Source organism: Oryza sativa, chromosome 4 (genome assembly GCF_034140825.1).
Source record: "Oryza sativa Japonica Group chromosome 4, ASM3414082v1".
Classification (NCBI taxonomy): Eukaryota; Viridiplantae; Streptophyta; class Magnoliopsida; order Poales; family Poaceae; genus Oryza; species Oryza sativa.
This window is the reverse complement of record NC_089038.1, coordinates 31,452,372-31,474,894: the sequence shown is the minus strand read 5'-3', so window position 1 is coordinate 31,474,894 and position 22,523 is coordinate 31,452,372. Positions and strand designations below refer to the sequence as shown.

The 22,523-nt window shown below is 43.1% G+C and overlaps 4 protein-coding genes across 7 annotated transcripts; 2 read left to right on the top strand and 2 right to left on the bottom strand.

The window, feature by feature from the left end:
* Positions 1–1,880: 1,880 nt before the first annotated feature.
* On the bottom strand, positions 1,881–5,778 carry LOC4336951 (oxygen-dependent coproporphyrinogen-III oxidase, chloroplastic-like). Its single transcript, NM_001419853.1, has 8 exons — positions 5,062–5,778; positions 4,162–4,237; positions 3,704–3,798; positions 3,479–3,562; positions 3,110–3,197; positions 2,682–2,806; positions 2,506–2,604; positions 1,881–2,292 (listed from the first exon to the last, which is right to left on the bottom strand). Exons 1-8 carry the CDS (start codon positions 5,617–5,619, stop codon positions 2,218–2,220), a joined length of 1,200 nt encoding a protein of 399 aa, NP_001406782.1. The 5' UTR covers positions 5,620–5,778; the 3' UTR covers positions 1,881–2,217.
* Positions 5,779–9,771: 3,993 nt separating this feature from the next.
* On the top strand, positions 9,772–15,081 carry LOC4336950 (probable potassium transporter 15). Of its 4 annotated transcripts, none has more exons than NM_001419851.1 (10): positions 9,772–10,297; positions 10,941–11,169; positions 11,267–11,515; positions 11,692–11,742; positions 11,818–12,078; positions 12,213–12,265; positions 12,365–12,479; positions 12,676–12,930; positions 13,332–13,854; positions 14,018–14,884. In NM_001419851.1, exons 1-10 carry the CDS (start codon positions 9,947–9,949, stop codon positions 14,532–14,534), a joined length of 2,604 nt encoding a protein of 867 aa, NP_001406780.1. In that variant the 5' UTR covers positions 9,772–9,946; the 3' UTR covers positions 14,535–14,884. The 4 variants fall into 4 exon arrangements, with proteins under 4 accessions (NP_001406780.1, XP_066165281.1, XP_015636387.1 ...); XM_066309184.1 differs by having other exon boundaries at positions 9,845–10,297; positions 11,045–11,169; positions 14,018–15,081; XM_015780901.3 differs by having other exon boundaries at positions 9,961–10,297; positions 10,958–11,169; positions 14,018–15,081.
* Positions 15,082–15,265: 184 nt separating this feature from the next.
* Positions 15,266–16,441, bottom strand: LOC4336949 (uncharacterized protein ECU03_1610). The gene is made up of 2 exons (XM_015780902.3): positions 16,190–16,441; positions 15,266–16,087 (listed from the first exon to the last, which is right to left on the bottom strand). Exons 1-2 carry the CDS (start codon positions 16,364–16,366, stop codon positions 15,440–15,442), a joined length of 825 nt encoding a protein of 274 aa, XP_015636388.1. The 5' UTR covers positions 16,367–16,441; the 3' UTR covers positions 15,266–15,439.
* A 2,270-nt stretch (positions 16,442–18,711) lies between these two features.
* Positions 18,712–22,116, top strand: LOC4336948 (methionine aminopeptidase 1B, chloroplastic). Its single transcript, XM_015778582.3, has 10 exons — positions 18,712–18,860; positions 19,565–19,637; positions 19,778–20,015; positions 20,121–20,282; positions 20,390–20,431; positions 20,535–20,606; positions 20,848–20,927; positions 21,425–21,522; positions 21,654–21,701; positions 21,812–22,116. Exons 1-10 carry the CDS (start codon positions 18,797–18,799, stop codon positions 21,955–21,957), a joined length of 1,023 nt encoding a protein of 340 aa, XP_015634068.1. The 5' UTR covers positions 18,712–18,796; the 3' UTR covers positions 21,958–22,116.
* Positions 22,117–22,523: the final 407 nt, after the last annotated feature.

The window sequence follows — 22,523 nt, the reverse complement described above, 5'->3', positions numbered from 1 at the left end:
CCAAAGAATGTCATGCAGTGTAGTTGCAGAATTGTTGATCATGCCATGCTTCCCCCATGATGGCAACCTGCCTGTGGCACGCAACTCGCAACAATGGAGGGGTCCTTTTCAGTAGGCTCGCACAAACTAAACACATAAACTGGGATCCAGCTCTGCAAAAGGAAAGGCAGGATGAGAGCCTTCTCAATATGGCAACAGCCAACAAGGGCAGTCAGACAGAAGTAGGAACGGGAAAAAGGTTCCTTTTTCAGGGCATGTCTGGCCTTGCCAAAACTCATTCCTGATCGGTACACTCAAACTCATAATTCTCTTAATTTGTACATAAATCAAAACATTTCAGACATATAGAGGAGTGTAAGCGTGTTGAGAATCAAACACAGAACCACGGGGTTGGAAAACGATATCATTTCTACGGAAATGGTTCTAGGTTAGTTGGGAATTTTTCATATTTATTAATTTAGCTGTTTAGTTGTGACTTCAATATGACGCTGATAGAAATTAGAAAAAAAATCAAATTTTGTATGGCTAGAAACAAAAATGGTACCACTTTTTTTTTAAAAAAAACAATACTCAGCTGATCAGAATTTCCGCCATTGTTTTCATCCCTGCCACTATACTAGCTGGTGCATCTTGATGATGTGGTATTAGTTCTGAATATTTTGATGCACCCATGTTCACTTGTTCAGCTAGCACTTGATATGCAAAAGGCAAAATGAGTAATCTTTCCAATGATGCCATTTCATGCATGCAAGCCATGCAGGGCCCCAATCAGATCGTTTGCTTTTTTGCATCAGCTTTGGCTCTGAACAATCAACCTTACTATTCCTTCATGTGCAGAGGAGTTGTTTAGTAAGCTTGAACAGTTACTAAACAACAGGATCCGGTTTGCCCCTTCACTTTCTGCTCTAAACCGAAATGGTCTCACCAAAACCTTGTGCTCTTGGCGAATCACAAAAGGGAAGAGCAATTAGGTTAAGCAGCCCTATGCTATTAAAGAATTAGTCCTACTAATGAGCAAAGATTTGGAGAGATCTAGCAATATGTTATTGGTCTAATATGATCTATGCCTCTAGTCCACTTAGGCATTAGTGAGCTCAAACCTTGAGGCCCAAATATCTTAAGGAGGGATGGGGCCATTTGCAATCACTGAAATTGGATATTTGTCTCCAACCAGTGAGACATTGTGATGAGAGGATAAGTGCCTGATCAGAAATAAAACAATCAAGTTGTAAAGCATATGAGTACAATGATAATAATAACCATTCAGCTGCGTAGTGCTTTGTGCCTTTTTCTTCCCAGCACAAAACTGATCGTACTTATTGCAAATGCTGCATGATAATCATGTACAAAAATGGTGGTGTCCACTAGCACCTCTCCTCTCCTTTTATAGGTCATTCAAATGTCAACTGGAGAGGAATTTTAGCGACCCTTTCCACTAGTTCTTTTTTTCCTTTCTTGGCGACCCTTTCCAGTTTTAGGAGTGGTCAGCAGCAAACTGGCTGTGTAGATGAAGCTGATAAAATTCTCTTATTCCTCAGTTAACCTTTCACCTCATGATTGCAAGTCATTTCTACTAGTAATAATAATGTATTCATGCAGTCATGCTAGACATGGCCCAAGCAAATCGGGTTGGCCCATCCATCACTCCGTTGTCATGGCCCAAGCAGGTAACCGGTGAGCGGCCACCAGAATTTACCTTTTCATTTTGAAATTAAAAACCGCTCCTCACCGGTTTGCCAAAAAAAACTGACCGAAAACTAGTAAAAACCGACGAATTTCAGTCAACGCTGTGCAAAAACTAGTTAAAGCCAATCAGCTGCACCTGGCCTGAAACACCAGGTCAATTCTCACCAATTATAGCTTGGAATGGATGGGTCATATTTGAAAGGTTTCAAGCTATGTTTATATTTTTTGGATTTGAATCAATGACATTAGACACAAATATTGGGAACCATGAGATAAATAGACAGCAAATTTTTGCCACTCTTTGGGAAAAGGCTCACCGGCTATATTTCATTCACTCGAAAAAAAGAGAGAAACTGATACCACAGTTACAAAGCTCAACAGCATCGACAGATGAAACAAAACACCCGCATTGCATCATACACTTATTCAGGATTCTACAAGTAAAAGAACTACACATGTTTGGAGATCGTAAGGCTACAGAGTGCGAGGAAAGCTAACAAACGATTGGACGAACGAACGAAATCAAGCTGTTCAGAGATCGAGCCATTCCTTTGGGTTTATGCACGCGTCAAGAAGTTTCCGTTCTTCAGTTCCCTCTTCAGGTGTCTGCAAGTAAATGGCACATTAGGAAACCTGCCTGCCTGACTGACTCCCCGAGGATGAAAATGTGTCATGTAACATGATCTTTGCCGAGAATATATCATATTCAACAGTATATGCTCACTATTTGATATTAAATTTTGTATTGTTTTAAAGCTGAAAGCATGAAATACTTTGATGTTTATTGAATTGGCAAGGCAAAGGAGCATTTTAGCTTACATGATCATACTGCCATCGTGCAGTCAGTGGAAGAGAAACCAGAATACTCTCAATCCTCCCCCCAGTCTTGAGGCCAAATGTGGTACCGCGATCATATACCTTCACAAGAAGCAACACTGGAATCAGAAACAGATACTGCAGTGAGACTCTAGCTGTGTTCATCTAAGATCACTTACAAGGTTGAACTCCACATAGCGACCTCTCCTCAGTTGTTGCCATGCCTTGTGTTCCTCAGTAAATGGAGTGTCCTTCCGGCGTTCAATGATTGGTATGTATGCAGGAACAACAGAATCCGCACATTCTGTAGATAGACAAAACAATCTGTTTGTCAACATAGAGAACGAAAACTTAAACATTGGGTCCATTTTAACCAGTGTTCACTGGGTCATCCAACATCAATATAGTAGTGCCACTTGGGTTTGAAAAAAGGCTCAAACAATTAGATACTAAAAGAGGAAGAGCATGTATATATCCCTGCTATCTGAACTAATTCCTGAAACAAACTGACAGAAATCCCTGTCTTATGAAAGACCGGTTCCGGCACATCTCTACAAGCTAATTCATAAAATTAAGTTTGTGTGGTCATTCTAGTAAGGACTTTTACCTGTAGCAAAGTTGAGAAGCATTTCTTGATCATAGTCATTAAGATCATCAAAAAATATTCCACCAAGCCCCCGACGCTCATTACGGTGCTGCATTGAAGGACAAACCATGAATATTCAACACAGGGAACAAAATGTAGGGAAAAAATGGTTGCTTCATCCAAAGTTCCAATTATTCAAACAAGGTAACAACTGTCTTCAGAAATACTAATTTACAGTGAAAACCATGAAGGCACAAGATCAATGATAAATTATCAAAGAAAATGATGTAAAAAAATAGTAGAATTGAAGTGTCCAAATAAAGGCAGCATATGCAGAGATTAAAGAACCTTTCTTAATTGCTATAGCACGCAATAAGAAACTGAATGTACCTTAATATAGAAATAATCATCACACCATTTTTTGAATCTCGGGTAAAAACTTGGGTCAAACTTATCACACGCTTGTTTTTGAACCTGAAAAGGCATAAAAATTAAATGAGTTCCATGTATACGAAGTAGCAAATAACAGTGTTTTGGCTACGTGAGGGAAATAAAACTCTTGATCCTAGGAGTCTAGGACATATGGCTTTGAAATGTGCAGGAACTGTTACATACAGAATGGAAATGCTTCACATCCTCTTCAATGATATATGAAGGAGTCAAATCAGTACCACCTCCAAACCACCATTGCCTTGGTGCACCAGGAGCATCTGCAGTAGAGCATTATGAATTAATAATCTGCATGATGAGATTCGCAGTTCCTGATAATAAAGGTGGTTTAAATGGCCAACCAAATGTAAATTAATCGTAATATATAGGAGAATGTTAAGAGTTTTATATTTACTCATTACTGTAAATAGAATTGCTCTATGTCTCATACAGATATCCAGTTTTTTTTTCAAAAAAAAAATCTAGCTTCATTCACATGTATATCTAAACAAAAGATTTAAAGAGGATAGAACAGAGAACATATCAACTGCAGGCGGAAAAAGAAAGTAATCATAAAAATTGCTAAGATTGACCTACACTTGATGAAACTAAAATTATGCAGTGTATATTGTTCGCACAAATACCTTTCGGTGCATCTGTCTCAAAATAGCGGTAGTTAAAATGCAATGTTGGAGCAAATGGGTTCTTGGGGTGAAGAACCTGCAGATAAAAGGAATAATTCCATTACTGGAAAGGTATGATATGTTGAAACAAGAGTGAGTGTGTTTAATCGTGGAACAAAAATACAAAGTTTGGCTAAAGATCTAGCTCTTTATAACTCTACTGGTCCAATTAGTAGCACATAAACAGTAGCACAAGACAGTGGACCAGTCACCAGTGCTTGGGATACAAGAGACAGTAGGAAATATTGCACAGGCATGGCAAACATGGTCACCGCAGTTCTTCAAATGATGGCTGAAGCTGAAGCATCTAACAAAATGCAGCATGTTCCAAATTTCTTAAAAACATAATTTTCCGATATATGAGAATTCCTAGTCTCTTATGAGAATATACAGGAAGACGATAGAATATCGGGCTCATCTAAATTCATCATTCAAATGCTTAACTACATATCCAAATTCAAAGTTATGCATTTCAAGTTCTCACAATAAGATAGCAATGACATCACTACATTTCAAACAGAAAAGCAAACACTAATCTAGCAAACACTTCCTTCTCAACAACTGTTTGTTATTGTCAAACAGCACATGGAAGTTTAAAAATGGACATTGTGAACAGTAAACACCCACAATAGCCAAATCATTCACACAACTGCGATGTAAAGACTCCCAAATTTTACTGACCACCTAAACAGTTCACTTGCACTCGGAATCTCGGATGCCAACAAAGCTGAAGAATGGAATCGTAGTGTAGTGTACTACCCCTGATGCTAAGAAATCCAAATCTCTGACGGCAATGCAATGACTAGAACTGCAAAATCACCTAAAATTCTCACTCAAAATGAACCAGTAATTGTGCCTTACCGAGCTAATGCCAGCGGCAAAGAAGGGCACGGGCCCAGCCTTGGGGCCATCTGCCGCCGCGCCGTTCTTGCCGGCCTCCCCCTTGGCGGCGCGGTACGCGTCGGGGGGCATGACGCCGTACACGACGGAGACGTTGACCCCGGCCTTCTCGAACACGCGGCCGTCCTGGAGCACCCGGCTGATGCCCCCGCCGCCGCCGGGGCGCGACCACACGTCCTCCACGAACCGGGCGCCGCTCCCGTCGGCCTCCTCCAGCGCCGCGCACACCTCCCCCTGCACGCGGCGGATCATGGCCTCGAACCGCTCCCGCACCGACCCGGACCCCGCCCCGGACCCGTCCTCCCGCAGGAACGTCGGCGGCGGCTCGCTCTCGGGCGTCTCCTTCTCGATCGCCACCGACGCCCGCACCCGCATCCCCAGCGCGCCTCGGCGCTGGACGCGGCCGGACGGGAAGCTCACCCGCGCCGACCCGCCGCCGCCGCCGCCGACGCGGCTGGCGGCGGCGCCGGGGGCGAGGGCCAGGGCCTGGGACGGGGTGGTGAGGAGAGAGGGCGCCATGTCGTGTTCGGAGTTGGTGGCCGTGGCGTGGCGTGGCGGTTTATATAGGGGTGTTCGCTCGCGGTGGCGGGTGGTTGCCGCCGGTGGGCGGCGGCGGCGCGGGATGCGGCCCGCGGTTTTGAGGTGGGAGGAGTCAAAAGGCACGACGCGGGGTAGTGGGTGAGGTAGTGTGATGCTGCAGTTGGCTTCGAGGGGATAAGGAAATGGATCATGTTTTGGGAATTTGGATTTTTCAGAATTTTTTTTAAAAAAGGTTAATTTGCAGATGTTTAAGATTAATTTGTTGAAAGGATTGAATTTTATTACTATATGCTCACTCCGTCCTATAATATTGACATTTCATAATATAACGGATCTAAACATCATCCTGTACTATGTTGCTATATTATGGGACGGATAGAGTATTTAATTTGAATGTTCTGTTTAAGAAAAAAAAAAGTAAATAGCTATTCCCTCCATCCCAACATATAAGCATTTTTAGAATAATGTCAAGTCAAACTTTTTAAATTTTGACTATTAATAGCAAATATATATAAAAAAAATCAATCAATGTAAATTTGATGCTACTGGATTTATCATTAAATAAACTATCGTAATATACAACTTTTTTATTTAAAATATATTACTTTTATAAATATTATTGGTCAAAATAGCATATCGAAGACTATGTCGAAATTAAAAAATACTTATATTTTGAGACGAGGGGAGTAAGAAATTGTCGGACAGTCTCAAGTCTGAATTGGACAGTGTGAGGCTTTCTCGTTTGTTTGCATGTTCTTCCTTATCAGGAGTAATATGTTTTACCAGGCACATCCCTGTCATAATTCAATCCAAAATATATATACTAACCATTTGATGATGATTTCTAGTTTTCAGATATTTCCTTTGGAAGATATTTTCAGATTTCATGGTGACTAAATATTGAGTTTTGCTCTGGGCTTGTGCCAGCAGGAAGGTCTATCAGAAATCTCAGAACGAACTAGTCAACTCATTTTCTGCTAATCACCACCAGGTCATGGTTTTGGGCGATGGAATGAAACGGTGGTCGATGCCAAAGATGTGCTAAACACGTTGAGATGGCAAATTAATTACAAGGGCTTGCTCCACAGTCTACGCTGCAGTTGCATAAACTGCATCAAGCTTAGAGATGGCAATGGTACCCATAACCCGAGACCCGACGGGTTTTTACTCTATTAGAAGACAATCGTGTTCTAACTCTTATACCCATAGGTCTATTAACGGACGAAAACTCTTACCCATTGGGTACATGGGTATGGGTCTGTTCTTTACCCACCCGTACCCACCAACCCGTGGGTAGAAAAAACCCGTTGATTGAGTCTAAAACTATGAGCATTATAACTCTCAATGACTACTAAATCATAGCATAAAACATTTTTCACATCTTAAAGCATCGCTTAGTCTAGTTATATGAAATTATTATTTGATTTCTTGATTATGTAATGTGGTTGTATAATTTTTTTACTCGCCTTTGAACACTGATATTAATAGCATTGTTGCTAGAGAAAATATTGATGGTTTACAACTCTAATATAGCTAATTATAGTACAAAACTATAAATATTACAAGTCAATTATATGATTATGGGTACCCGTTGGATACCCGTTATCCGCATGGGTGTGGGTATGGGGACAATTTTGTACCCGCGACGGGTGTGGGTATTTAAGTGGGAGTATTTAGACATCGTGGGTGTGGGTATGGGGCAAGAGAACCCGATGGTATGCACCCGTTGCCATCTCTAATTCAAGCTGGAACTGGAATACTTTTTTAACTAGGATTTATAAAGATGGTCAATCTCCGTGTGCATGCAAGAATTACGGCACACAGTTTCAGAGTTTTCAGAGCTGCCACTTTCAGAAAAAGATTTTACACTTGCTGCTTTGCTGGTGCAGTAGTGTATTATCCAATAGGCAGAAGCAATCGTGCTATGGCATGTCAATGACCTGTTCAGTACCTTCAGTTGTTCATGCGAGGTCAAGATGATTTTTTTTTTCTGATACATAAACAAAAGGGGGGGACTACTGTGTCAATCATTCGGTTTCCTGAGAAGTTCAGAGAACTCAAAAGAAGCCTTTTTGAAAGTGAAAGGAGGGGATTTTCCTATCACTTTTATTAGCACTTTTGACCATGTTTTGCATTGCGTGTCCCTCTCAAGTATCAATTCCGGAATAGATGCGACCATGAAAAAATTCCAGAGATCTCTGAATTTCCACCCAGTGGGAGATGGCAGTGAACAGAACTTGCGCCGTAGTTCCAAAATATTTCTTCAAACTTCCAAATTTTCTATCACATCAAAACTTTCCTATACACATAAACTTCTAATTTTTCCATCATATCGTTTCAATTTCAACCAAACTTCCAATTTTGACGTAAACTAAACACAGCCTTAGCTAAACCCAAAATGCTACACTGTCTGAAATCAAACAGAAACAGAATTTATGTCCACACGAACTTGGATAACAATAGCCAATAGGCAATTTAACTTTAGATGCTAAGGGCGTTTACTCTTATACTCTTATTAGTTTAGACTTTTAAGTTAGTTTCTGGCTTATACGATTTACAAGCCCGTGGATTTAAAGTTCTAAATTTAAGAGTGGAGTCATACATCTACCTCACATCAGAAACAAAAAGAAAATCTTCAACCTAGTTTTTGGTTATGGCTTTAGAGCATGTTTGACGCAGCTCCAGCTCTAGCTCAATCTCTTTTGGAGCTAGAGCCCAGCCAAACAGTTTCAGCTCAACCTAAAATAAGAGCCTACTCCCTCCGTCCCGATATGTAGCAACCTAGGATGGGATTAGATCCATCCTGTCCAGATTTGTAGTCCTAGGATGGATCTAATCCCATCCTAGGTTGCTACATATCGGAACGGAGGGAGTAGTTGGGTAATGGGTGGAGCACTCTCACAGAATACATTAGAGAGGTGGATTTAGGTTTAGACTACTCCACAACTCTACTCCACACTCAACTCCTGGAGCTAAATTTAGGAGTTGGAGTTCTACCAAATAAGTAGGTCTTTAAAAACCCAAATGAAAAGGCTGCTTATTTATTTAGGCTTAGACTTTTTTATTTGTAAGCTAGATTATAATCCTAAGAGTAAATTTCATAATGGACCAGTTTTTATTACCTTTGTTACATGATGGACTAGGTGGTAGCACAACTTTTCACTTTGGGCTAGGTATTATTACCAAAAGTTCACTTAACACTAGTGGCCCACATGTCAGTCAGTGTCGGTATCTCTTATCTCTCTCGAACACTGGTGGCCAACAGTTAACAGATATCCACGAAGGAGCTCAGCCAACGCTTACTCAACCTAATCGTAGCTGCTTACCATCAACTTCTCCCCTGCAGCAGCAGCTTGTTGGATGGAGGTTTAGTTTGAGAGATTGCAGGGCCAGGAGGGTGAGCTTGATGCAGGGGCGGGTGCGGGCGAGATCGACCGAGTGGCCTGAGCTGACGAAGGTCGAGCTCAAACTTGAGCTCCAGTGCACAGGCAGGGATTGGAGGTGGTAAAGCTAGATTGGTGGCGTGATCTTGATGGTCTGCTCACCGCCGATGGTGAGCTCGAGCGCGGGGCAATGCTCAATGCAGATCCAGTGCAAGGTGGTGTCAGTGAAGGTCGAGCTCGGTGCAGCGTAGGGCGGTGCAGCGTAGGGCAGGGGCTTGATCACCGGCCGGCGGCAGCTCACTCAAGGTCTTGGTCTCCCGAAGCCTTGCTCATCTGTGGTAGCGAGCTTGAGCTAGATGGCAGGTGCAGAGACTTCTACAAATCGGGTACAATACAACTTAATGGAGAAGGGAGTTGGAGAAGAACACCGGTTCAATGTGCAACTATTGTAGAGTTAGCAGGCCCAATGTGAAAAAGATATATTTACCTTTAGTCCAATAAGCAACCAAGGCAAATATTAGCGGTCCAATATGCAATTCACTCTAATTCTAGATAAAAAGGGACTAAATTTTGAATCGTTTGAATAAATTTTACAAAAAAGCATCCACATTTCAACGAGGTTTTTTTTTTAAAAAAAAGAACCGCTAGCCCGCTCTCACGTGGTCAGCACGTGTGCCACCTCAGCATCGCCCCCCGCGAACGAAACCGCTCAGTTCAACCCACTCGCCTCTCTCTCTCCGGCTCGCGGTTTTGTCGCTCTCTCTCTCTCTCTCTCTCTCTCTCTCTCTCTCTCTCCTGATCTCTCCTCCTCCTCCTCCTCCATCCGCGCCTCCACATCTCCACACGCAACACACGGAGACGAATTTTTCTCCTGGTCCCTTCTCGCCTCGCCTCGCCTCGCCTCTCGATCCGATCGGGATACTATGGCCGCGTCGTCGTCGTCGTCGGCGTCGGCGTCGGCGATGGGCGGCGGGGGGATGCGGAAGGCGCCGTCGATGGAGTGGCGGTGGGTATCCACGGAGGAGGACGACGAGGGGGAGGAGGACGGGGACACGGTGGAGGCGGCGGCCGCGGCCGTCGGGGCCGTGGGCAGGGGCGGGAGCTTCGGGTCCGAGGAGGAGGAGGACGAGGAGGACGGCGGCGGCGGCGGCGAGGGGGAGGGGGAGGGCGAGGATGGGGAGAAGCAGAAGCTGATCCGCACCGTGCCGTCCGTCGACTGGTTCGACGTCGAGGGCTACGAGGTCTCCGTCGCGCAGCACATCGAGGACAGCGAGGTGAGGGGCCTCTGGCTTGCGGTTTGATTTACTTCGGTTTGCTTTTTTTTTCTTTTTCTTTTTCTTTCGTGCGTGTGCTTGTGCGTCATTTGGTGCGAGAGATTTGGAGAATGATATGGCTGTCACGGTATGATTAAAGTTGATTTGCCCATGCGATTAGAATCATGAGGAAAAATGGCAACGATTAGGCATGTGTACTAGTTACTTTTGGTTTAACCTTGTGTTGGACGACAATGAGAATGGTTTGCAATTGATCAGATGCCTAAGGGAGATGTGATGTTCATGATCTTGTGCGATCAACTACACCGATTGTCTGACAAATCACCTGCCTTTTCTTTTAAATAAAAAACTACACTAATTGTTTGAACATACTCATCTAGAAAAAAAAACATTTTGAAGATTCATCCAAGTAACTGCGATTTTTCAGGGAAGGGAACATTTTGAAGACTCATCAGCTGAATAATATTTGCAAACATCCTTTCAAAAAAAAAAATTGCAAACACCCGAACGATGGGATATTCTTATGGTACATCGAAATAATTGTACCTAGATCCTGAAATGTACACGCTACTTTGAAAAACCAGCTAGCATTATTGATGATGTTTCCTTAATTATCTTCCATATGGTTTATTTACATGTGCAGGAGTTTGATTTTGGCAGGACAATGTTTCTTGCCCTTCAGACTCTTGCTGTGGTGTTTGGAGATATTGGAATAAGTCCATTGTATACATTTGATGTCATGTTCAGCAAGTATCCCATTCTTGGAGAGGAGGATGTTCTTGGAGCACTGTCACTTGTCCTTTATACTCTAATTTCGATGCCACTAGTGAAGTATGTCTTAGTCGTCCTTTGGGCTAATGATGATGGTGAAGGTATATCTGAGGTTGTGAATTTAGTTTGTCATGTTCAGTCTTGTATAATGACTAAGTTAGAACATTAACATCTTTCAGTGATTCCATGACTCTACAGGTGGTATATTTGCGTTGTACTCTTTGATTTGCAGAAATGCAAAAGTGAGTCTCATTCCAAACCAAGTACACTCTGAGAAGAGGATGTCGAGTTTCCGACTCAAGCTTCCAACGCCAGAGCTTGAGAGATCCATAAAAGTAAAGGAGAAGCTTGAATCTTCATTGCTATTGAAGAAGTTGCTTCTAGGTCTAGTGCTATTTGGGACTGCAATGTTCATATCAAATGGAGTTATCACACCAGCTATGTCAGGTTATTTCCTTTCTCCTTTTCCTTTTTATGTTCTTCATGTTCAAGTATTTGTTACTGGGTAGATCATAAAGAATACACAAGACATCAAATGGATACTTTACACTTGTGTTTATATTAAAATCTCCTCTCCTAGGAGTGCTATTAGTTAATATTTAACTCTTTATTCTTGAATGCAGTGCTGTCTGCTGTCAGTGGCTTGAAAGTTGGGATACCAAATGCCTCACAAGGTGATCCTTTAGATCCCTGTATCTGATAGCACCTAAGCAAACTATTTATTTAACTCCACTAAATGTTATTTGCAGGCCTTGTGGTGATGATTTCAGTTGTACTTCTTGTAATCTTGTATAGTGTACAGAGGTATGCCACTAGCAAAATGGGGTTTGCACTTGGCCCTTCTTTACTTATATGGTTTTGCTGTCTCGGAGGAATTGGTATATACAATCTCAGTACATATGGCCCAGCAGCTTTTAAAGCATTTAATCCTCTCTACATTATTTATTATTTTGGGAGGAATCCCTTTCAGGCTTGGCTGTCCCTTGCTGGCTGTCTTTTATGTGCAACAGGTAAAGATCATAACTAGTCGGCCCATCATCAGTTACAATTGATTTCCATCAGCAGTATGCTATTTTAAGAAGGAATATTCAACTCTTTCTTTTGCTAAAAGAAACTTGATACACTTATCCAAAACATATTGCAGGGTCCGAGGCAATCTTTGCAAATCTTTCCTACTTTCCTGTAAGATATGTTCAGGTATCGTCTTGCTAATATTTCTTTTCTTGTCACCTAGATATACTCAATGTAACCACTCTCTGTGATTATATTTAAATCCATCTTATTCCTCCTTTGCAGTCAATGTTTGCGCTTCTTGTTCTTCCTTGCCTTGTCTTGGCCTATTTAGGACAAGGCGCTTTTCTTATTGCAAACCAAAATTCATCTGAGCAGATCTTCTTCTCATCCATCCCAAGTAAGGCAGATATTGCTGAACATTTACCCATTCTTTTTTAATTGAATAATCTCAATCGACGTATAATCCTTATATTTTGAAAAAAAATATATATTAGTGATTACATTGACTGTTTTTTCTTCAATAATTTTAGCCGATACCAAGTATTCCATAGCACTTAGATACTTTGGCTTACTACGCGTTGTTTTCGTTGCAGGTGGAGTTTTCTGGCCTGTTTTCTTAATAGCCAATTTAGCCGCATTGATTGCTAGTAGAACAATGACGACAGCTATATTCCAATGCCTAAAGCAGTCAATAGCTCTTGGTTGCTTTCCTCGACTCAAGATCATTCATACGTCTCGGAAATTTATGGCTAAGATATACATTCCTGTCGTGAACTGGTTTTTATTGTTTTCCTGCTTGGGCTTTATTCTGCTGTTCAGAAGCATATATGATGTTGGCAATGCATATGGTAATCCTATATACTTGTATAGTTCATCCCCACTAAGTGTAGTTAATGTTATCTCTCTTCTATCATTAAGCCACATCACCTTAATTATTTCTAGCCATTGGATGATAGATCTATGGTTCAAATTGTCTCTTCTTTCTTCTCTCATAACACCAAGTAATCTCAATTTTTTAGGCCTCAAAATTCATAAGTATCAATTTGTTTTAGTTTTAATATTCGTATTTAATCTTATTTGTGCATATTATGCAACTTAATTTCCCTCAGCAATGTGGCAGGGTATTCATCTAGTAATAACTTAATTATATGGTTATACTTTTTAGTGCAAATCTGTCTATTTATCTGCTTTTTAATAAGTTGTAATGCTCAGTGTTCTACATGCGCTTACCCTGTTCCATATTGAACAGCCATAGCTGAGCTTGGGGTGATGATAATGGCCACAGTCTATGTTACAATCATAATGCTTCTAATTTGGGAAACCAGTATTGTGAAAGTGTTGTCATTTGTCATCACATTCCTCTCCTTAGAGTTGGTTTTCTTCTCATCGTCTCTAAGTAGTGTTGGAGATGGAGGTTGGGCTCTGATAATTTTTGCATCTGGTATTCTAATGGTTATGTTCATCTGGAATTATGGAAGCAAACTGAAGTATGACAGTGAAGTTAAAAAGAAGCTTTCAAAGGATTTGATGAGAAAATTGGGGCCCAACCTTGGTACTATTAGAGCTCCTGGATTAGGCTTGGTCTACAGTGAGATAGTGAAAGGAGTTCCGGCAATTTTTGGTCATTTTCTGATTGCCCTTCCTGCAATCCACTCGATAATCGTTTTTGTATGCATCAGGAATGTACCAGTGCCCGTGGTTCCCCAGACTGAAAGGTTTCTTTTCCAACGTGTTTGTACAAGGGGTTATCACATGTTCCGCTGTATTGCAAGGTATGCTATATCTTACTTGAAGTTTAGCTCCGTCCTTATAAGCATTTTGCAGTTTTGTCATGCGAAATAGTTACTGATGTAGTTTCTCCTGGAGTTAATTTGTCTCCAAGTATGTGTAGTCGTCACAAAAAGCTTATGATGGTGTTAACTTGGATGAGTGTAGGTACGGCTACAAAGATAAGAACCAGGAGAGCCAAAGCACATTTGAGCGCCTTCTGATTGAAGGCCTCGAGAAGTTCATACAGCGGGAGGCAGTAGAGCTATCCCTACAAAGTGGAGACGACATCGACTCTGACGAGGAGCCTCCAACCCCATCTAGGACAATCGTAGCGCCAAATGGTAGCCTCTACTCGCTTGACGTCCCTCTCCTGGCAGACTTTGTGCCTTCGGCAGAAGTTATTCCTGAGGCCAGTTGCTCAACGCCTCAGCACGATCCTGTGGTGGATTACACACAGAACCTTGAGCTGGAGCTCGCATTCATCAGGCAGGCCAAGCAATCTGGAGCCGTCTATCTCATTGACAACCCCATCGTCAAAGCCAGGAAGAATTCCTGGTTCTTCAAGAAGCTGATCATAAACTACTTCTTCGCATTCTTGAGGAACAACTGCCGCAGGGCGATGATGTCGATGAGCATTCCACACACAAATGTGATGCAGGTGCGCTTGACCTCTTATGTTTGATTGCCGAATGGTACCCTTTCCGACACCCTTTTGTTTTGTTCGTTGCTATCAAGTAGAGATAACACTAACTAGAGAAGAATGGCATTGCAAAGAGAAGAAGAGTATAGTTGCACCTCTAGCATTATTCAGGAAGGGATAACATCTGTTTTAGGAATCCACGTCTCCTGTAATTTTTGTACAATTGCGAAATGTATCTGCAAGCAAATGTTGTGTAGCAAACACATCAGAGTGTGGTGAGCTAACATGTGTATTCCTGTGTGAGGAAGAGATTCTTTTGCCATGTACTAGACAAGGTACTCGTTTTGAGTTTTTGAGTAAAAATTTTGATATCTACAAGTGTTAACAACAACAAAAAAAAGATGATCATTTCGTTCTGTGTAAATATTTTTAGCTCTGGTCTGACTCGAGCAGTCCAGTGTTGTCAGGGCTTCAGTTCATTTCTTTCTCAACTGGAATTGTCTCTCTTCCAGTACCTTATATGTCGTTAAGGTTCCAGAAAGTTATCAATTAGATTGATTCAGGTCAGAAAAATTGTCTTCACAGCTCAGCTCACTGTTTTTCCACTGATTTTATCCGCTTCATGTGTTTACTGCTTTTCAGTTTAGAGTCACCTTAAACTGTTAAATATGTGGCGTATTAAAGGCGCATTATAATTACTAGTCTACAAGTAAATATGTGGTGTATGAAAGGCGTATTAGAACTCCTACAGTCTACTAGTGTACATTGGTACATTGCATGGCTAATAACTTCAATAAGTTCCTTTCCATTACAGTTACAGTCTTACAGACATTAGGAGGCTCAAGTTTGCCAACATTATTCAACCAAAAGAACTGAACCGACTAAAATTCAGCTAAAAAAAAAAGCTTTTAGTACAAATAAGCATGCAACAAGTATGCAGTTTTAGCCTAAGGCAAGCCAGCGCCCTTCTCCCTGGCCTGCCTCTTCTTCTCCTCCTGCGCGATCCTGTCCTGCTCCTTCATCGCGGCGTCGGCGTCGACGTCGCCGCCGGCGACCGTGTCCTTGACGCCCTGCGCCGCCTCCTTGGTGGCGCCCCACGCGCCCTGCGCCGCCTGCTTCGCCTTCTCGCCGATGGCCTGCGCCGTCTCCACCACCTTGCTCGCCCCTTCCTTGGTCATCTCCGCCACCTTCTCGCCGGCGTGCTTCGTCCCTTCCACTGTCCTGTCCTTGGCCTCGCCGGCCCTGTCCATGGCGCCCTCCGCCGTCTCCGCCGTCTTGTCCCTCACCGCCCTCGCCGTGCCCTGCGCCATGTCCGCCGCGTCCTTGGCGCGGTCCTTCACGTCCGCCGCCTTGTCGGCGGCCTCGTGCTTCGCCCGGTCCGTCGCCCGCGACGCCGCGTCGGCCGCGCGCGACGCCGTGTCCTTGGTCTCGTCCTTGGCCCTGCCGGCAATGTCCGCCGCCCTGCCCTTGGCCTCCCCGGCCATCCCTTTCACCCGCTCCTTGGCGTCGCCGGTGGCCTCCTTCGCCTCCTCCGCGGCGTCCCTGTACCTGTCCCCGACGTCCCTTCGGTCGTCCGCCGGCGAGTTGTCGTACGCCTACCCCGAACAAAAACGACGGCCATTGATGTCAGCCAGCCAACCCAACAACACCCATCACTCACCGGCGACGGCGATCGACGACGGACGAACGGTACGCACCTGGGATGATCTCGGCGCGGTCTGCAGGCGGAGGCGGCTCCAGCTCGCCGCCGCCAGCCGCGGCCGGGGAGGGAGGAAGTACGACGGCCTCGGATGATGAAGCGCCATCACGGCGGTGGTGGTGTTACCGGCGACGCGGGCGCCACCGAGCAGCATGGCGGCCATCAACCTGGACATGGATGGGATCGAAGGAAGCAGAGAAAAGCTAAGCAAAACTGGGCAAAGCTAGCTGCAGCTGTAAGTGCAAGCGTCGTGTCGTGCGTGTGGGAGGCGGGGGTTTTTGTAAAGGAGGAGGCGGGCGGTGGGCGAGGAAGGCGAGCGGGGCGACACGTCCGAAGACACGTCGCGGCGGGAGGTGGAAGGAGGTGACGCGTGGAGCGATGGTGTGTGCGCTGCCTTGCTGTCGAGACAGAGGCCGTTGGATCGAGCTCGCGCTGTGATCGGTGTGATCGGCTTGAACGTTCTGGACGAACTCAACTCATCCTGCTGACGTGCCTGTTATTTTTTTTTCCTCCAGGAGTATAGATGGTTATATGGGCCGAGGCCCGAGACCCGAGGCCCGCGGCCCGATCCAAGGTACGCTATTTTGACCTGGACGAAGCACGTGGGCTGACACAGCACGGCCTTGCGTGTCGGTCGGGCTGTGCCAGCCCGACTAACCATGGCCCAGGCACGACCAGTGCCATGCTGGGCAGCCTATTTGGCCAACTATATCCAAGAGATATAATAAGATAGGAGTAGGAAGTTATAGGGACTAGGGAATGAATTTTATAGGCCTAATTTGGTCTAATCCTATTTTGCGCTATCAACTTCGTCTTAAAATTTGTGAAGTGATATCTCATACATTATTTTGTCTTGTTAAATATTTTTTATATTTTTTAAAAAAAGATTCGTGATTATTTGAATAACATGTAATACATGACAGGATATCCCATCGAGGGATCATAATAGTTTTTTTTCTTATATCTATACTATATTTTATAAAATTCAAGAAATATAATTAACAAGCGCTTAATTCCATAAAATGCCATTGATAAGTGCAACTTTTATGAAATATCATCGTACAAGTGGCCCTGACTAAGGCCCTCTTTGTTTAGGCTTATAAGCTAACTTATAAGTCGAAAAGTCTAAGCCTAAACAAATAAGTAGCTTTTCCGTTTGGCTTTTTTAAAGCCATAAGTCACTCTAACACTATTAAGCCAAAAGCTAGGTTGGAGAAGCTTTTTTGGCTTATGTGAGGTAGATGTATGACTCAACCACTAAACTTAGGACATTAAATCCACCGGCTTATAAATCATATAAGTCAATAAGCTAACTTAAAAGTCTAGTCCAATAAGCCTAAGCCTAAACAAAGAGGGCCTAAGAAATGTCATTGCTTAGGGTTCCTTTAACAGCCCCCTATTAGTGCTACGGGATGAACAACACATTTTAATGTATTTATAGGACAAAGTCACTTGTACGATGGTATTCTATTTAACCCGTTGAATGCTTGGTCTTTAAATTATACATGGTAAAATCTTAAAGCACACTTATTTATACTAACAGCATATACACTATCCCCTTAAAGACATGATCCAGTACAAAATGAAACTATGATAGCATGTCAAGGTTAAGTAGCCACCGGAAGTTCTCTCGCTGGGAGAACAAACAAATCAAAATACATAATCAGGGTACGACAGCAATAGCTATCTTTAGCCACAGTTCATTTCCCCACTTTTTATAGGAACATCGTTAGCAACAGTTCGTTAATCAACTACCAAACTGTCACAACATGACGCAGCAACCAAACCAATTCGCATCCCCACGCCTCGTATAAAATCCCTCCCGCCCCGCGCCTCACACTACGCACCCAACTCAACGCAAGCAAACCGAAGCTACCAACAGAAAGCGCGGGAAATTTAAAAGGAGAGCTAAGAGACGTTCCGGCGAAGCTAACAATGCCGCCGCCGGCCGCCGCCGACCTGAGAACGACGGAGGAGGAGAACGAGCTAGGAGGCGTGCCAGACGATGGAACGCATGTTCGAGGGCGACCGCCTGCAATCGTTGTCGGAGACGATCACGGATATAGAAAGGAATAGGTGTCTGAGCAAATTATATAGAGTTACAGTCCCCCTCTCATCTATATAAGGTAAAAAATTCAGTGCAATTTTCGTGGGGCTCTCATAGTTTTCACGTTCATGTTAGTAGTAGAGGCTTGAGATCCCGCCAGCCTATGCTGGATCCGCCCCTGGGCGCCACGCTCAGCGTCGTGGCCGTGAAGCTGGCCGTGGCCGGCCTCACGTCGGCGACGGCGACCCTGACCACTGACCAGCGCGGTAGATTCTGGGGCAAACTCCATGGAAACTATATAGTGGGCCAACCTATATGGGCTGCAGCCCATGTACAATGGGCCACCCGTACGTCGCAAGCCCGTTCCATCTCGCACACTATGGGCCTCACGTGCGTGGGAAACATGATACGGCCCAAATGATTAAAGTTCTCCGAAACGAGAAGGCGAAAAGGGAAGGGGGAAAAAAATCTGCAGCCTTCCCGTGTTATCCTCTTCAACCTCTGGCCCTCTCACTCCTCGCGCCGCGCGGCTGCTCCGGCCACCAAAGTGGCGCTCCGATGGCGGTGAGAGTCCCTTCCATGGAGCTGCACCGCCCCCCGCCGTCCGTATCCGGTGTCCGAGGTATCTATTCATGATTCATCACTCCCAATATGATGGCGATATCGTCGGATTTTGGCATCGCCGAAGGTTGGCTGGATGGGTGGGGGGTTCATGAAACTTCTATAAACTTTATCTCGCTCAGCCGCGTGTGATTTTAGGCTGCTGTTGTTGCGGCGAGCGTCTCGCTGTGCGAGGTGACAAACTGACAACTTTGGGTTTAATATCAGGATATTCTAAGTGCTAGATTTTGGTTTAGTCAGGGGCTTTAATCAGTCACTAGTGTTGCTGGAACAATGCTGTGAAGGATGGAGAAGGTTTTTTTTTCTCTCTCTCTCTCTTACTGCTGAAAGGCAGAAACGATGCTACGAATCAGGAATAATCCGAGGAGTAGATAAAGAAAGTTATGTTTTCCGTTACTAGAGTCTGAACTCTGAACAATGCTATGAGCAATTGGTAGTGCTAATGGAATGGGTATAGGAGACTGAGTGGTTCAGTGTGCATAATCAATAATATGATCAAACTAATAATGCAGTTAAGTGACAGAAAGAACATCTCGTAACTCAAAATCAATGATTCTTCTTATAGGTAGCATTTGCATATCTGCATCTGCAACGATATTATGGAAGTATGTTCAGTAATACATTATTTCTTTCTATTACTCAAACAAAGTTTGTTTTTTGGGAAACGACAAACAAAGTTATGTTTGATGTCTTCTAATTTTTAAGGAAAAAGCTGCCTTCAAAAGCCTTTCCTTGTCCAAGCAAAGAGATTAGAGGGATTGGAGAAGGCAAACCCAAGGTATAAAATCCACCTATATAAGTCGAGTCTTTACCTTCTATAAGAAATGTGGTTCAGTGGCTGATAACCTAGAACATATTAGTGCCACTGCACCTTCATGATCTTCTTCATACAGTTCTAACACTTGCAAAAACTCAAAGGTCACGAGGAAAGCAAAGTTTGGAACAAGTGAAGAAAAGAGCACCACTGATCCGTGGGACAGTGAGTCCACCTCTACCAGTACCAGGTCACATAACTCAACCTCCTTACGTTGGTAAAAAGGATGCTTCAGAGATAGCAAGTGAGATACAAATGCATGACAAAGTGAGCATTATTCACATGAAAGCTGCATGTGAGCTTGCTGCTCGTGTTCTTGAATACGCTGGAACTTTAGTGAAAGTAAGCTTGCATTTCAGCATTTCGACAATTTATGTTTCTCTTGAAGCTAATTATTCCATGATAAATTATAGCTTCAGTAAGAAATTTATTGCATCCTTTTATCAGCCCTCTGTAACAACAGACGAAATTGATAAAGCAGTGCACAAGATGATCATTGATGCTGGAGCCTATCCATCCCCTCTCGGATACGGAGGGTTTCCAAAAAGCGTGTGCACATCTGTGAATGAATGCATCTGCCATGGAATTCCTGATTCTCGTGAACTTCAGGTTCTGGGAGAAGCCTACATAGTCATTTTTTTCCCTCATGTTCAGGCTTATCACCCCCCTTGCTCCACTGACGATGTCATTATCATTTCTTTTTTTCTGTTTTGCAGGATGGAGACATAATTAATATCGACGTCACTGTCTACCTGAATGTATGTCTACTCTCTTTTTTATTAGTTGTTACTTCATACCATTGATGTGTTTTCACGCCTTCATTCGTATCATCATCTGAAGTAATATATCTTTCCATTTCAGGGCTATCATGGGGACACCTCAAAGACTTTCCTATGTGGAGAAGTGGATGAAGCCAGTAAACGACTTGTGAAGGTATATATCTTTGTCTTTGCAAACATGTAGTTCATGTTATTAGAAGTCATGATTATAGTAGGCCTCACCAAAGTGAGAAGTCATTTGTGTTCATTTTTCCTTACCTTGTGAGATTTTGCTTACGTCTCAGTTTGCATTTGATCATATAACCAGAGCTAATATCTACTTTTGATGGCAACTTTTCCTTCAAAACCATCTGTCTACTAATTTGAATCGGGGACCCTAATGACGGTAATGTCAGGTTACTGAAGAGTGCATGCTCAGGGCTATATCAGCTTGCAAACATGGTACCAGCTTGAAGAAAATTGGCAGAAGAATAAGGTATAAAAATCTCATACCATATTTGTGTCATGGCCAGCAGGGCAAGGATAGTTGCATCCATAATCCAATGGAGAATGGACTTTTACCATATGTGCTATTCTAGACTTCTGTTTTTCTTTGCAGAACTTTTCAACCTTATACTGTATTTACTAGTTAAGTTGCACCAAATGGTATCTCTCTCAGGTATTTGAACCCAAAAATTGAAGAAGTGTTTTTGTCAAGTACAAACAGAATCATCATTGCCTCTATCTTCAGAATCCATAGGTTATTATGTCTTCGTAAGAACTTGTATTATAATGCATTCAACTACCAAACATTCTCAGCCTGTTATTGGTTACCCATCGGTTGTGTTTTAGTTAATGAATAAATATGCAATTGACTAAGTCAACTGTAACGGTATATAACCAGGAACTCTTACTGCAACTTTGTCAAACTTTGATTGATTTCAAATACATCTCAAATGGTTCTTGCTCATTAGTTTGCTTTTAACATGTCAGCGAGCATGCTGAGAGGCACGGATTTGGTGTTGTGGATCGTTTTGTTGGGCATGGAGTTGGGAGAATATTTCATTCAGAACCAATGATATATCACCAGCGTAAGTGATTGTTACCAATCAAGAGCTAGTGCATTTCTGCATGCCAATGTTACCAATGCATCTTCTCTTCTCATTGCATACAAATAACTCCAAGAATTGTTAGATCTGACGGCTTTTTTTCTCTGAGACAGGTAATAATATGCCAGGTCAAATGGTTGAAGGCCAGACATTCACAATAGGTACGCAACACCCTGATGGTTCTTCTAATCTGACACAACCGGGTTCGGTTTTACTCCCAAAACAATGCCTCTGATCCTGACTGCCAGTGGCTCTTACTCTTTTCGTCCAGAACCGGCCCTATCCATGGGAAGCATTGATTGCGACATGTGGGACGACGGCTGGACGGCCGTCACGACGGACGGCAGCCTAGCCGCGCAGTTCGAGCACACGATACTGATTACCAAGACAGGAGCAGAAATCCTCACGAAATGCTAGTAAGATCGGTGCCCAGCATTAGCCACTGGAGTAGCAGTGATCTCTGTGTTTGTAGGACGAGTATGGTGGAAAGGATGGTCGATTGTTTTGCTGTATAAAGTACTCCCTCTGTATTTTAATTTTGATTTTAATGTATTATGCCGTTGACTTTTTAACCAACGTTTGACCACTTGTCTTATTCAAAATTTGTATGCAAATATAAAAATACTTATGTCATGCTTAAAGAACATTTGATGATAAATAAAGTCACAATAAAATAAATTATAATTACATAAATTTTTTTGAATAAGACGAAATGTCAACCGTTTGTTAAAAAGTTAACGTCATCATACATTAAAATACGGAGGGAGTAGTAGGAGTACATGAAACTGCAAGGATAATTGTCGGCAGGGAAAGAAAATAGAGCTGCTGGGCGTCTTCAGATAGGGGGAAAAAAGATCAGTGCGTTTATGCAAATATCGGTTTACTCGTAATACCTTTCGATCCGATTCATTCCAGTTAATCTGACGGTTGTTGGTGTCACAATTTGGGTTAAGAGTATTCACATGTTCTATAGTAAGTGCACG